Source organism: Lupinus angustifolius, chromosome LG07 (assembly GCF_001865875.1).
Source record: "Lupinus angustifolius cultivar Tanjil chromosome LG07, LupAngTanjil_v1.0, whole genome shotgun sequence".
Taxonomy (NCBI): Eukaryota; Viridiplantae; Streptophyta; class Magnoliopsida; order Fabales; family Fabaceae; genus Lupinus; species Lupinus angustifolius.
This window is the reverse complement of record NC_032015.1, coordinates 10001277-10017923: the sequence shown is the minus strand read 5'-3', so window position 1 is coordinate 10017923 and position 16647 is coordinate 10001277. Positions and strand designations below refer to the sequence as shown.

At 33.2% G+C, this 16647-nt stretch overlaps 1 protein-coding gene across 3 annotated transcripts; it reads right to left on the bottom strand.

Moving 5' to 3' along the window:
• LOC109352280 (RNA-binding protein 1-like) lies at window positions 2159–7539 on the bottom strand. Of its 3 annotated transcripts, XM_019594195.1 has the most exons (7): window positions 7318–7538; window positions 4612–4748; window positions 4215–4506; window positions 4033–4094; window positions 3847–3928; window positions 2458–2643; window positions 2159–2427 (listed from the first exon to the last, which is right to left on the bottom strand). In XM_019594195.1, the coding sequence occupies exons 1-6, from the start codon at window positions 7418–7420 to the stop codon at window positions 2498–2500; spliced, it is 822 nt and encodes a 273-aa protein (XP_019449740.1). In that variant the 5' UTR covers window positions 7421–7538; the 3' UTR covers window positions 2159–2427; window positions 2458–2497. The 3 variants fall into 3 exon arrangements, with proteins under 3 accessions (XP_019449740.1, XP_019449741.1, XP_019449739.1); XM_019594196.1 differs by having other exon boundaries at window positions 2159–2643; window positions 4612–4721; window positions 7318–7539; XM_019594194.1 differs by having other exon boundaries at window positions 2159–2643.

Below are 16647 nucleotides of genomic sequence, written 5' to 3'. Positions count from 1 at the left end.
ACTTAATATCCAATTTCATGGTACAGAGGAAACTGATTTTACATGATTAAAGTGGCGTAATTATTGGGATCATATAACAGTGTTATGCACAAAGCAACACTATCCTATCTTTGAAAAATGTTAATAATAAAAGCTTATCATTCCCCGTTAACAGTCCATGAGAACAAGAAAGAGAAAGAACATAAGCAACACCTTTGAACAAAATTCATCATCTGATTATGATTTGAACAACTTTATTTTCCGATTCTAGATTATGCTACCTCACCTTGATAGTGATATGAAACCTTATATAAATGTGTAGAAAAAATTTATTGAATAAAAGTACCGACACAATAATAGGTAACAAGCCCACACAAAAATCATTTGGTACCCAAGCATCTCTAGTTTTATGTTAGTTGAACATATTGGTATTCATTTAGGTCATGTTAGCTTAAGCTTTTAATTTAAAAAAATCACTTCTAGCGACTAGATGTTTATTCAGTCAAGCATCAACTAATAAGTAAAAGGTAAAAGTAAAAAATAAGAGTGAAACCAGTATTATGAGAACCGGACCGTATTAGATGATCCGACCGGTTTGACCACTAACTAGACTTGAAAATGATTTTGGTTTGTAGTCTTAAGGACCACTTTGAACCAGAAAAATTTCGACCCGACTATATTAAACTCAGTTAAACATAATAACCTAAGAAATAAACCCGACGGTTTACTAAAATTAAAAAATTGGAACACTACTCTTATATTTTATTTTATTCCGACCCAAAAAAATAGTGAGGGTTGTTATTTCATTATAATTATACATATTTATTAATTATATAACATTTTACATTTATATATAAATATATATTTATTGATTATATTATTAATTATATATGAAATCATTCAATCCAATTAGACGGCTTAATCATTTGAACTAGTTAAACATGATATGAGACTTATTTCAAATTGACATCTGACACATTGTGAAACCCTTTTCTTTAGCTATAACCTGCATAAGATTTTGCTAGGAAGTTGAAATATATACATATCTTTACGTAGAAACAGAATTTCAGTCTTTTTTTTAATTGATATATTTAGGTCAAATTCTAAAGAAAACCTTTAGTATGTTAGTATTTCTGTAATTGTAATAGATGGAATTGGAACACTCAACATTTTTAACACATCATTCCTTAAATATGATTCTCACTTTAAGTTACAATTTCCAAATTTTATTCGATAAATTTGTTACCATAACTTCATAAGAATATAAAACTTTGTTCCAAAAAATGTATATTAAAACTTCAGCTTACCTTAAATTAGCACCGATTGAATTGAATTTTACAATTTCTTGTTCCCTATAAAACTTTCACACATTCTTTGGTATAAAAATACCGAGATAAACTTAACAAAACTTTTTAGAAAGGCAATAAATAAATTCTAATATTTATAAACTTGGATCTTTAAATGAGATTACGAAAAGTATAATCAAACTTAAAATTTTCATATTCAGTGATTTTTTTTTATTGTCACTATAATTCATTAATGAGATAGATAAAAATCTTAGTTTGTGTTCGTAAATTATGAGGGGAAACGATAGAGAAGGGAAGGAGAATAGGAGAAAGGAAGGCAAAAACTATGATATTTTGATAGGAGGGTATTAGGAAATTAAAACTTCACTAAAATAATGATAAAGCAATAATAATATTTTACACTCTTCCTAAAAATCTCATTAAAAACGAAAATTTCAGAAAAAAATATTTATAAATTTTACTAATTGACATGTTTATCTCCAAAAAAAACTCAAATTATGGAAACCATGAAAATGGACAATATATGAAGGATTTTAGAGGGTTCCAAAAAAAATTAAAAAAGATTCCCTCATTCATCCAAAACGAGACTCCCTAGCACCGAACCGAATAAGAGTGTATTTGCAAGTTGATATTTGAAGTAATGTGGGAAGGGAAATGCTTGGATTGAGAGTCATGAAAAGTAGTCATGAGATGATTCTAAAACCTTTCATTTCCATTCCTTCCCTCCTAAGGATTCATTTCCAAGTTAGGCTTCGAGGGAAACAAGGAAAAGGGAAGAATTCAAAGTTCTCTCAAAAATGTATTTTATGTCTCATAAGTCTTCATTTTCCCTCTAAAACCTAACTAGCAATTGGACAAATTAAGCAGGAGAATAATAAAATAACAATACATATATTTGGGCAACACAAAATAAACACTACAATAAACCATACTGCAGGTTCATACTAAACTTAACAGTAATCAATTAACCAAATACCAGACTAATTGGATACATATACCAACAATCTCCATTTCTAAGATTTGCCAAAATCAAACTGTGTTTTAATCTCAGCCGGTTAAAAGTGATTATATCTCAAGGCTTTGAGGAACCAATACAGTGCAGGTGGAGAAGAATGATCCATAAACATTCTGTCCCCAAAACCATGTTACAAATAAAACCATCGACATTATGATGAGCATAAAACCTTAAATGGCCTATGCTAAACCAGCTTTTACCTCTTACCACGAGATCTAGGTCTAGATCCAGATCTTGGACCACCTCCAGATCTTGGACCACCTCCAGATCTTGGACCAGGATACCGAGAAAACTGAAGGCGCAAGTGACTAGACTCAGGATGGAATTCATCGACCTTATAACCTGTGCCGTTCAAAACACAATGTCGGCAAACATGAAGATATTTCAAAACATACAATAACAAAAGCCTTAATTTTACTGGGTGGGGTAAATCATTAAACACAAAGTCAGGAATGAATTTTATGAATGAATGTAATAATCACAAACAACTGACAGCTTTCCAACCATGGGAGCACATACTGACTATAACAAGAATAAGCCTGGCTAGCAGCACTGAGTCTTTCATTCCTGTATTTATTCTAGTTGAGTAGTTAAAATTGAATACTTATTCATTTTTCGTTCCTGTATTATTCTTGAATTTAAATTTCCTTTATGGCTCAACAACAGAACTGTTTACACCAAACTTAAAAGGCCAATAATTTGTTATAAAATTTGAAATCAAGTCCAGAAGGGTGAAAAAAGTAAAGCTCCATTAGCTATCCTACTTAAGGGCTAAGGCAATATTATCTTAATTCATAATATTGATGATAGTGGTGGACTGGTGGTGATAATGTTCCATCATTGGGTAACATAATTTCCCAGAAAAAGTCCTTAGTACAAAGGACACTAAGACATTACTGACAAGGATGGTGACATAAATTCAGAAGCGAATAGTGTGGCAAAGAGTCAGAGCAGGAGTGCTGAGTATGTGTTTATTTTATGTTACTTGAGAAGAAGGTGAGGGTTATGAAGTTGCCAATCACTGCATTGCATATTCACTACAGCAAGCTGGTATTCATTTCATTTACTAAAACATTGACTTAGTTTTGTAACTTGTGAGTCAGATAAGCATACCATATCAAGTACAGTACAACTTAATTTGTTTCTTACATTCTGATTCAAAATTACACTAATAAGGGTGACCCACTACACGAGGCTTCCACCTAGTGAGGTATAGGGAGGATTGTTGCATGCATCTTTACCCTCACAGAAGGAGAAGATGTTTCCAGGGATTTGAACTCATGACCTCCATGTCATAAGGCAATCAGCCTTACTATTGCATCGAAGCTCACTCTCTTGATTCATAATTATACTATTCAGACAAAAAAGTGCAACTTAATAGTCATGTCAATGCTATACCGAGAAACAAAAAACTAAGAGCCTTCTCTATTTTCACAATCTGCACCAACATGGCATCTCACTTTAAAGTGATTCAGCTAGATAATCCACAGAACCAAAACATGAAACTAATTGCTGAATATATCAGCAGGTAACAAGAAATGGTACCTTGCAAGGCACTCATAGCAGTTGCTGCACAGGGTGGATTTTCGAAGTCCACAAAACAAAGGATCAGAGGATCTCCACCACGCTGCAATGAACAGGCATTTCATCATAAAGTGGACATTGTAACATTCAACCAATCAACTAAATAAAAGACAACAAGCAGCAATCTATTACAAACGGTATACTTACATGTTTGGATTCTTTGCTAACAAGTCTCACTTCTCTATATCCAACAAAAGGGCGGAAAATATCTAAAGAGGACGTCAAGGAATATGAATAACTGAATTAAAATTTAAAACAAATGAAACTCAGGAGATATACATGAAAGATGGTACAATTACTAAGAATTGCATCAGAACAAAAAAGGATACGTGCTACTTCTCTCTTTGTGCAGTCGGAAGGGAGACCTTCAACATATAAGGTACTCGAAGCATCTGGAGGTAGAGGTATTGTCTCAGGTCTAGGCCTGGAAACTGCATCAACTGGTAACGGACCACCATAATTAACACCCCTTCCATTTGGTATAAGATCAGGACCACCACCTCCATGACGCCCCATGACTGAAGGATCAGCAAATGAATGACCAGGAAATCCACCAGCACCCCTTCCTAATCCAAGACCAGTAATTGTACTAGCTTCCCCAGAAGTATACGAAGAAAGTTGCTTCAAAATGAAACAGTAGGCATGTTTTTCAGCATACAAGAAGTGTAAGTGCCCAAGAAAGAAACAGTAACATAATTATGTAAAAATATCAAGATAAAATGTTACCCCGCTCTGAAGGTAGAAATCATAAGCAGGCCCGGTTGTTTGTGTGTCCTTTAACATTCGCTGACCAGTACGATCACCATCTTGAGGAATATAATTATGCATCTCATTACCTGAAGACAAGCCAGAAGCAGAAATATCTGGAAAAAAACTGGTCTTACAACTTGTTTCTCTAACAAAGAACACTAAAACTGAAAACCATACAAAGTTGAAAACTCCAACTTTCATGTATAATATAGTTCCTATTTCTAAACTGCTAAACACTGAATATAATAAAACACATTGCATAATCAGTTGAGCTTCCATAACTTTTAGCCCAAAACATGATCTGGGGCTTTCAAAAATCTAATGGTACTGACATGATATACACCAAACAAGTACGCAAACAGTAGCAAAACCCAGGGAAATAGGCATGCGCCCCATAATGCAAGGCAAATAATAAAAGGAAGAGCAGGCTACAAGCTCACCCTCTAACATTTCAAACTTTCTATTGGAACTGAAATGTGAAATCTATCATGCTGCCAACAATAGATATATCAAGACAAATAGAAGAAATAAGCCATTGTTATTGAACTCTTGGTGCAATAAGGATGCTAAGAACGAATGCATTAAAAAGACTAAATAAGTGGTTCATCCTTATAAATGAGTTTTTGTTTTTAAAATTAGTCCCTGATAAAAAACAATTATGGGTTTTGGAGTTTCATGTTACTTGGTCTGTTACTAATGATGTTCCAAATGGAGTTCCACATACATCATCAGTGCCACATGTAAACTAATAGCTGACAGTGTAATGAGATGGAGTTTAGGGTTTCACATTGAAAGCATGTGATCCATCACTGTTAAGAAAAGCCTCAAATGCTAGGGTTTGTTTGTCTCATGTTTCTTTCTCCCAGCCATCACCCATCTTATTCTTCTTCAAATGTAAAGCCCTAGCCCTAGCCCTGCCCGTCACCTTTCTAGGACGTGTCCAAAATTGTATTCCAAACCTTCAGCAACTCAGACATCTTAGACCCAGAAAACTATGTCAACTTGCTCCTCATGTTCAACCTGTCAGAGACAAAGTGGTGGTGTACTTGGTGCCAGAGGATTTCGTTGCTGAGCTCAGAGGGTTTGTTAGCGAAGGTGAAGAACCATAAGGTGGGGGCATGATTGTCGGAGATTCAGTCCCTTTGAAAGAAGTTGAGCAGGAAAATACCCAGTGGAGTCAACGGGGACCAGCAGTTGCATACTCTGCTACCTCTTCCAACTACTCTTGTCCTGGTTCAAGTTTTCGGGAGGTTCATTACTGGGTTTCCTACTGGGTAATCAGGGGTTAATGATGATTGGTACAACATCTGTAATGCCAGCTGATTTAAATGTATATTGTAGGTTGGCACAACTGTGTATGTCACTCCCACTTCTCTGCACCAAAACTGTTTCCTCACTTCAAATGGTGGCCGTTGCACATGACAAGTACTGTTGGAGTCGGGCTCTGCTCAATCAACATGATGGATTTGGGTAAAATAAGGGAGGGAAGTGGTGGGTCACCATTAATCCCAAAACATTACCGCTTTGCAATCACAGCAGGCCTCACAAACTATTAGTTTACATGTGCAAGTACACCTACAAGTTTGGCTGTTATCATTGCATGCAAAACTAGCTCAATGTTGGTATGCTATTAACGAAAATGTGATGAGGCAAAATTTTGTTGCAAGATCAAGATTGGGCTCGGTTGTTATTGTTATCAAGGTTGGGATACATATGAAATCATCACTACAAGATTTACAAGTATATTACCAGCTTTTTTCTACAAGTTCGAGTGATGTTCAATGAGAAGTCATTCCAGAAACTTGGTGCTTTAATTATCAAAAGACAAATCCTTGAAAACACTCCACGACATTCAACAACAAGAACAACGATGTTTTTGCCACTAGGTGGCGGTGGCTACATGGACTAAATAATACCATAATGTAGTGTCACAAACCATGTCAACAGAAAAACCATTTACATCTAAGTCCCTCTTAACGGTTTTGCCTATAACTTTTCTCGGCCTTCCTCTACTCTCCTTACTAGTGGGCTTCAACAGACCTTTCTATGCGTATAGATGTCAAACAGACATAGTCTAATAAGACTTGACACGCCAATGTAGCCCACAGTTAATTTAGTTAATTAACATGCTGCATACTTAAATATCAAACCCTAACTTTGGAAGGCTACAAATAACAGCTTCCTTGACTTATACATATAAACCCTCTGAAACATTGGTGAAATCAACTGCAACTACATGACATCTTATTAGCCCATACCATATAGGTTGCAGAAAACTGTTATCTTCAATTAGAATTCTAAACTTTAATCTTTAAAGTCCTTTTTCTCAGCCAAAAGCATGAAAACACAAATAAACCATTACTTTTCCACCAGGTCCATAATCAAGTGTGGAAAACTCACAATGAACTCCAAGAGGGGAATGGAACCGCAACAACATAAAAGGAGGAGTAACTTTTCTTCAAAAGAATCATCTTTAAATTGAAAAATTATGATGTAACCTTCGAATAATCCATTATTCACTTTTATGAACATAAAATCCTACATATCTAACAATAACATCTTTAAATGACAAAAGAAAACCATTTCAAACGGATCCCGATAAGGGAGAATAAGGGAAATGAAAGGATTTGTAAAATGATGAAAAAATAGAAATTTGAGGATAAGAATGGATAGGGAACGAACCGTAATCAGAACGGGGTCGTTTAAGCATGGCGGAATGGGGAAGAAGGGGCGGCGGCTGCTGCGGCGGCTGATGGTGGCGTTGATTCCAGAAGCCATCCGTCATGATTGAGAGATTTGGGAACGGAAGAAACCCTAGGTGGGTGGCGCGCTTGCTTGTGATGGGTCAGGACTTGACAACACTTGAAGGGGCACAATCTACGAGAGTAAGACCCTAGAAAGAAATAATGATAATAATAATAAGAAAAAATATATACACTCATCACTACATTCATGTTATATTATTATATAGTTTTCAAAATATAAAAAAAAAAAATATGAAGAGTGAATTAGTAACACTCATTGAGTTTTAGCGAAATTATACAAATCACTCTCACTTTTTTACACTACACAAATTATACTTATCACATCTACATGAGAAATGAGTGTAATCTTTTAAACAAAAAATGCAATCAAGTTAAACAAAACATGATATACTATGGAGACAAGTTCAAATAATATACAAATCAATGTATCTTTATTATTTTTTGTTATAGAATGCATGAAAAATTCTAAAGAGATAATGTTTAAATCGCTCTTGTAATATATCATAACGAACCAAAAATAATAAAGATACATTAGTTTGTATATTATTTAGACATGTCTCCATAATATATCATGTTTTGTTTAACTTAATTGCATTTATTACATTTTTTGTTTAAAATATTACATTTATTTCTCATGGTTTGTGCAGATGTAAAAAAATAAGTGGTGGTTTGTATAATTTCGCTAAAACTCAGTGGTGTCAATATAATTTACTGTAATATAAATGATGGTAGATGATGTAATAAATGTATATAAATTTTTACAATAATACTACATAGATATTATAGTCTAATAAATAATAAAAATAATATTGATAGATATAAATAAATAAGGATGGTGAGAAGTCATAGCGTCTAACTCCATGTATGTCTTTAGTTAGAGAAAGGTTAATAGTTTTGGTGTTATTCTTTTTTTGGCACATAAGTTTTGGTGTTATTCTTTTTTGGTACATAAGTTTTGGTGTTATTCCTTAATTAAAAATATTTTGATACCTGTTCATGAATAATTTTTTTATTTTTGCCATAAAAAAAGTTAAACTTTTGGGTTTTGGCTTGTTATAGGTTGATTATAAACTTAACAAAATACTAATGACATTTTCATAAATAGGAAAAAATAGTTTTTAATATGTGTTTAGTAGCTAAATTTGGAACTCCCATAAAAAAATTAGAGATGACAATGAAAACCGAACATGTGGATACCTGTCTGAACCAAACCTGAATTTAACGAGGAAAACCCGATGTGATTGAGTCTGGGTTCAGGTTTTACTTGGGTTTAACTTTCGGATTCGGGTTTGGTAGAGCAAATACCATAACCCAAACCCGTCCCGAAGTAATATAATTCAATTTAAAATTGAAATTTCTATCACGTGCCCATTGTTTTTAATTTATAATTTTACTTTACATACTATTGGATCTTCAAACATAAAAAAATGAAATAATACAAGAGAAAATACAAATGCTAGAGAAAAATAAAACGAAAATGATATCATATTTTTATTAGTATATTTATAATTTTTGGGGTTTTTTCGGGTTCGGGATGCTATCTTTATTTTCAATCCCGTTGGGTTCGGTTTTTGAATTTCAGATTTGGGTTTTGAATTTCAGGTTCGGGTTTGAGTATGTGCAAACCTGGCCCTGACCCACCCCGTTGTCATTCCTACCAAAAATCCATAATTAGGGGCATGGACCAGCTAAAGCAAACTATTACTTGTTGAGCAAAGAATGGTTCACTAGTATGAATCACGATCAAATCCTGATCACGAACCCCACCATGAGCGGGAGTCTGAACTGTAATATCAATCACATACACAATAAAAGTAGTTATGCCTCTATTTGTATCCACATGAACAAGGTTTTGGACTTCCAAAGTGCATAATGGAGACTCATTTCTTCAATGAAGAAGAAAATCACAATCCTTTGCTTCTGTTCAAATTTGATTTAGAATCACGAGACAATCAATGGTATGAGCTTTTAGAAAGAATCAAAAGAAAGATAAGAAAGATTTCAAAAATTGAAAAAGTTACAAGAATGAGTAAGTCTCTAATGAAAAAAATGAGAGTGATAAGAAATTCTCACCATACAACAAGGGTCAAATGCTAGAATATTATCACCCTAGCTAGTATAAAGAAAAGGAGGGTGGGAAATTCCCCATAATACAAAAGATGGTTAAATTCCCCATAATGACAGTATAACAATGGCAATAGTGTCATGAATGACGATAGTTATGGTATTAAGGATAACAATGATAAGTTATAGAAAGTCCTGTTACATTCAAAGTCTAGGACAAAATATATGGTATTAACATTAGCTTCCTTATTATTAATGCATTTTGCATCGGGTGAAGGGGAGACCGATTTAGAATTTTTATAAATAATTACAAATGTCATTGCCTCTCTATTTAAATTGGTGATAATACATCTGATTCAAAATCACTATTTTAAAAATACTATTTCAGTTTTTCATATTTTTCGAATTTAATACTTTGGTTTCTTATAAATTAAAAAACTCAAAATGATTTCTAAAAATTTTATATGTGAGTTAAATTAATCTTTTTTAATAGGTTTTACAACATTTGATAGTGACTAATTTGACTTATATTTGAACTTTTTGGAGACTACTTCAAGTTTTTCAATGTTTCAAATACGAAATTAGTAAAATCAAAAACATGATAATTAAAATGTATATTTACTCTTTTGTTACAGAAATGCCAGTCAAACGATCATGTTTCTTACTTTCTATGTAACAACAACGTGGTTGAAAGCCAATATTTCCTTCATCTTCTTAATATGTCACGTAGAGCATACATGAAGATCCATCTCATATGGTTAAAGACGAGTCAAAAATTAGTGGTTCGATGAAAGAACATTGTATGTTTGTCTTGCTCCATTAATGGTGCGTCAAAACAAAATATTTGTCTGGCTCAAATTAAGGTTTAAATTACACACATCACTCGTATACAATTTTTAGAAAAGTGACTCTAAGAATAAGTTTTTTAAACTTACTCCTCATCATAGCCATAAATTCTATGAATATCTGTTCACTAATTCAAACCATTGAATTTCCCTAAATTGATGGTTATGATGAGGAGTAAGTGAGTCCCCCCTTTTCTAGAATACTAGAAACAATGTCAAAATTGTTTAAGAAATATGGTAGAAAACTCCAATATCAAAAGTTTCAATGACAATCTAGATTCTAAAATTATATGTTAAATTACTTAGTATCCACATATGTATGTAGAACACCAAATATGTATTACATGCCCATTCTATTTCAAATAAAGTAGTTTTACCCAACATTTATACCATAAATATTTGGGGTCTATGATTCGGTGGGAGACAACAACATGGTTGTTCATGGTGTTATCTTTCTCTTCAAATCATGTATTCCCACAACTAGAATTTAACCCAAAAGCCCTACGCACTCATTTCCTACACATTTCCTACACGTTGTGTACTCATATCATTCATCAATTCCAAACCACCCACATCACCCTTTAATCCCAAACCACCTACTCTCCCATCTCTCAACAACGGAACCCCGCTCTCCCCTCTCAACACTTCTACATAAAAAAACCTCCCACGTTTTCTCCAACTCCACAAACAATTCTCAACAAACCCAAAAAAATATACCACCTCACCTTCACACCCTCTCTCATATATATTGTTCTCTTTCTCATAGACACTTTTTTGGGGGAAGACGCACACAAAAAACCCAATCCTTATCTAGAAAAAATGAAAACAAAAGCAATGAGAAAATAATATATATAGAAAATGGATCATTGGGTGAAACGTTTTCTGTGTTCTAACCATCCCCAACATCAATACTAATCTCAAGCCCCATCATATCTTCGTACATTTCCTTAATACATCCATAAAAAAACAGCACATCCTCATACACATAAATGCGTACAAAGACTTAATCACCATGTGTTGAAGTTGACTATCCCATTTGGCGTTCTCTCCATTGAATCAAATCCCCTAACTCTCACAACATCACTATCATCAAAGACTCCAATCATCATACATAGCACTTCATGCCACAGTCCCAACAATAACCAGATTAGCCAATCCTTGGCTAGCAATTCTACGATGCCGACATATGACTCCTAAGCCATATACACCAAGCAGTGGCTCAAGCCACTTACTCCAATTTGCACGTATCATTTTCTTCTATTTGCTTTGAGTATTCCCTTTCATTTTATATATATTAATGTATGGTTTTCCCTTTTGTAATGTCCCCTGTTTTTTTTTGTTTACATTAAAACAATAACAAAATAATAATATCAATCAAGTAACGAAAATGCTAAGCCTTATTCCTATTTTATCTTTACTAGTAAGCTTTTATTTGTTCCTTAATTAATTCTTCTATTGTAAAAAATAATACTATATAATATATATAAGTTTATTTCTCTTATTTTAAAATAACATCAACCAAGTAATGAAAAGTGTCAAGCCTTATTTGCACTTTTATTATTTTTGTTTATTCATTTAATTAACCCTTATATTTGTAGATAATTATATTATATAACACATACAAGTTCATATCTTCTATTTTAAACAATGACAGCTCCAACTAGATAATTGAAAACGCTAGGCCTTATTCATATGGAATCTACTTATTTATTTAACCTTTTTTCTACTACAAAAATGAATATTGTTTAAAAATGTATAACGTTTTTTGGGATTAATCAAAGGGTGGAGTGGGGTCGTGTTAATACTTCTTCTCCTTGTATCATCCTTGAACGGTCGTGTTACGACGCTTCTTTTTACTCGATTAATTTCTAAGGTAACAATAAAACCAATAAATATATTTATAATTATTTTCAAACCTCTTTGAAATGGGATGCGGTGCGAACATTAGTTTATGTTGCTTCACCCTTTTTTAAATAGATAATTATTTTACCGACAAACCATTTTAAAATTAGAACTACGTAAGTGTTGATTTCCTAAAATGTTTAGGAATACGTAGGAGCAAGTAACATTGTCAGACTTAAAAATAAAAATAAATAAATATTTTGTTGTGCACAAATTTAATTTTAAATAACTTAAGGGTATTTAAATCATACAATTGACAAGGGTATCATTTAATGTCATGCGGGCGAGGTGCTAAAACCTTCATTGATCTGTAGTCAACTCCCGAACCTGAATATCACAATCCAAAAGCTCAATGTAATTGGGTTTACAATATTTTTCTACATTTTTAACCATAAAATATAGTGGCGACTCTATGAGGTCGCGTAACCGAAAATCCGGGCGCGATAACTAGCGACTCCACTAGGGACTTTTTTGAGAGAGTCAGGCCTAGTGCTACGTTTTGCTTGTTTTTAAATACTTTTTTTTTCTTTTTTTTACACAAACATTTTTCGGCGTATTGGTTCATTTATTTATTTATTTTATTCAAGTCAATTAATTATTTGAATATACTTACCATGTTTTATGTAGCTTTGGGGTGGGGGTTTATTTTAAAATATTTTGCTTCCTCACACACTCACAATACACTTGAGTTACATGCACATACGCCATATACCCAGGTTGTTAGAGATTAAGATTGATATAAGAGGGACATGTGTTTCACTAGTGTTAGATTTGTCTCCTGATATTAACATAATGGACCACCGTATCCACTTTAATGAAACCTAATACATTGCCATAGGGTTGTGTGACCATTAGTCTATCCAAATCCCTATAAGTATACCATGTATAGGACACTGGAAGCAAATTATGTCCACTCCATTCTGCATTCATGCATGCCATAAAATGAGATTTAACGTTCTAAATAATTTCAAAGTTCATCACTCATTTTTGTTATTGCACTACAATTGCATGCCCACAAAATGGTTCCATACCTTAGGGTAGTTTTTTTTCTTTCCCAAAAAAAATATAACATAAATTTTGTAAAACTTTGGGGTTACGCCCCAAAATATAAACATCACTCACAATGATGGGCCCTAAGACCGAGGGTAAATTTGTCCACTTTTAAAAAAAACTTAGACTAAGCCTTAACAATATAATGAATATATATCCTAACATGGTATTTAGTTTATGTTGTAATGAGCTGCATTATCACACAAGATAGAGTCAACCATCCTAAAAAAAAGATTTACACCATTTCATATAATAAATTAATCATTACATATATTATTGTATTAACCATAAATCATTGAATGTATCATTGCATATTCATTCATCATTTTGTTTATATAAACAATTTTAATCACATTTAATAAACATGCACTGTGATGTATGGAATGTAATGCATTCATTTAGAAAACTAATCATTCAAACATCCATCCGAAATATATATTATCTAAATATTCATAAAAAAAATTATCATTTAAACATTCATAAAATATCATAATCCAAACATTTATAAAAAAACTTCATTCACACATTCATGTAAAAATAAATAAAAAAATATGTCATTCATTCATCAATTCATGCATTCATATGCTTATTAAAAAAATTAAACAAAAAATAATCATTCAAAAATTATATTTCATACATCATTACACCATAAATTGCATACACTAATATTATTCAGAAAAATTCATGCATGCAACATCAAATACATTCATCCAAGAAAAAAAAACATACATACATTATTCATGCACCATCATCCATTCATTCATACACTTTATATCCAAACTTATAGCATGCATTTCATTATCCATTGCCAAATGCGCTCATGAATTAAAATTGATTTCAAAGGAGATAAAAATGGGCCCGACTGAAGCGATCCAGAAAGAGGAAATAGATTAGTGGCCTGGATTGATACACTATCCTCATAAGCTAGTTTGCAAACTTTTTCCACAAGGAAATTCCAGTTGACCGAGACTACCCCAATCACTCTACTAGTTCTCATGATCGAGAGGAAATAATTGTCATAGAGAAAAGAATCAGAACCATGGAAGAAGCCAATTCATATGGTTTGAAGGATGTCAGTGACATATGTTTAGTCTTGGGTTTGGTTGTGCCACCAAAGTTCAAAGTGCCAACGTTTGACAAATATCAAGGAACTTCTTGTCATAAAGACCACTTGACTATGTATGCTAGGAAGATGACTCCCTATTTTAAATATGACAAGTTGTTGATCCATTTCTTTCAAGAAAGCCTAACTAGAGCTGCCACCACTTGGTACTTACGACTTGAACGTTCACAAATTCAATGTTTCAAGGATTTATGTGATGCTTTTCTCAAGCAATATGATTACAACATTGATATAGCTCCTGATAGGACAAGAATCAAAAATATGATCAAGAGAGATGATGAAACTTTCACTGAGTATATCCAAAGGTGGGCAGAAATGGCTGCTGAGGTTAAGCCCAAGATATCTGATGAAGATTGTGTTTCAATGTTTATCATCACTCTCCAACCACAATTCCCGAGTGCGATGTTGGGATGCTTATCTTTGGGATTCCGTCAACTGATGATCATAGGGGGGGAAAATAAAAAGTCGCCTAAGAAATGGTAGAAGTGTGAAGGATACAACTCAACATATAACTCGGGATAAAACTGTAGGTGAATGGATGGAAGGTGATTCATCATTCATCGAAACTTTCAAAAAACCTCAACGACATCATCACCTCCAATAACATTATATTTCTACTCACAATCAAGGAGGACCATCTCGAAAATGAAAGAGAAAAGTCTTTAAGATGTGATCCTCGTGTCTTACTCTGAGTTGCTGCCACAACTTGTTCAGAGAGGTTTGTTAACTATCCTTCCCTTTAAGGAGGTGGTGCCTCCATATCCAAAGGGTTTCATCGTGAATGCTTGTTGTATGTATCATGGAGGAGCATCAGGACATCCGACAGACGGTTGCAATCAGTTAAAGGGCAATGTACGAGACTTGATTAATGAAGGACTAATCAAGTTTCAAGGAGATGCTTTGATTTGAGGAAGGCGTGAAACAAACTCCATTCGTCAGGAACTCATCCCAACCAAGTGTTATTTCTCTAGAACTATATTGTAATACACCCTCTTGGCTCCACCCAAGGCTTTAGGGTTGCAAAATAAAGGGTCTCATATTTCTTTATGAATAAAAAAATTATTTTTCATTGCATTTCTTTTTAACAAGTATATACTAATGCATTGATCTTGCAAATTTACCATCACATAATCCACCTCACAAATCATATTGACCCAAAAAACAAAAACAAAAACAAAAAATCCATGCATTAAATTGAGATATAAGTTTTTATTTTTAAATAAATAAATAAAATATTGAAGGATGATGTGAAAGTGTGCATGTCAAGAGGAACACTTTGGAAAGCTCTCCTTGAACGTCATGGTTTTGATGAGGACAATGTGTGCCCAAAAGTGCTTGAAGATAACCAACAATCCAACGTGCTTGAGTCTTTTATTTGGTACTAGGCTTAGACTAGTTTCTAGTTTAAGTTGAGTCGAAGGCTTAGGGCACCTAAAACATGTCTCATATGCATTTATCTTTAAATCATTTCATCCATGAGATATGTTCATTTGATAATATGTTCATGCATTACATAAATACATGTATATATGCATTCTAGGCATAAAACTAAGTGTCAAACATGTATTATCTAAGTGCATAACATATTTGATGTTTTCTATTTGAAAATACATATTTTATTTAGTGTTAATCGATTAACCATACCTTTAATCGATTAACCCAACTGCTGTGTAAAGTGGTTGCCACTGGAACACGTTTTTGTAATGCAGTTAATCGATTAAAGGTTTACGTTAATCGATTAACCTAACTGATTTTTAAGTTGTTAAAACTGAAAAACTGAAAAACAGAATCAGTTATGATTTTTAGTCCCGTTAATCGATTAAGAAGGTATTTAATCGATTATCTGGGGTTCTGGACTGATTCTTTATAAACTGCGTTTTCAGAATTAATCTCATAAGTTGCATGTTGCATTTATTAGAGAGTTAGAGCATTCTACGTGTTAATTGCTGCATCTATTTGTTAATTGCATTAGTGAGTTTAGAAATGAGAGATTCCTTGCTTTAGGATTGAGTGCATTTCATGTTATAATCTCTCATGTTTTCCCTCACATGTTCATGCATATTTTTGATGCGTTTTTCATGAATTTTATAATTCTGTAACTTCTGTTTTCATAACTAATACTTGTCATTTCACATGTGTTTGTGTTAAATGTGCATTAGAGTAAAGCCTTCATGTTGTATTTGAGCTTAGGTATAGCTTAATATTACTCTTGTAATTCTTGTGTAATTGTTGTGAAAGGGAATCTCTTGGTGTCGTATCACCA

Excerpts from the sequence above, each read along its gene's own strand:
- LOC109352280 (XM_019594194.1), bottom strand. The coding sequence starts at position 7,420 with ATGACGGATGGCTTCTGGAATCAACGCCACCATCAGCCGCCGCAGCAG. Across the intron at positions 4,749-7,317 it reads ACGACCCCGTTCTGATTACG|ATATTTCTGCTTCTGGCTTG; the intron begins GTTCGTTCCCTA and ends GTTTTTTTCCAG. Across the intron at positions 2,644-3,846 it reads TGCTATGAGTGCCTTGCAAG|GTTATAAGGTCGATGAATTC; the intron begins GTACCATTTCTT and ends TGAACGGCACAG.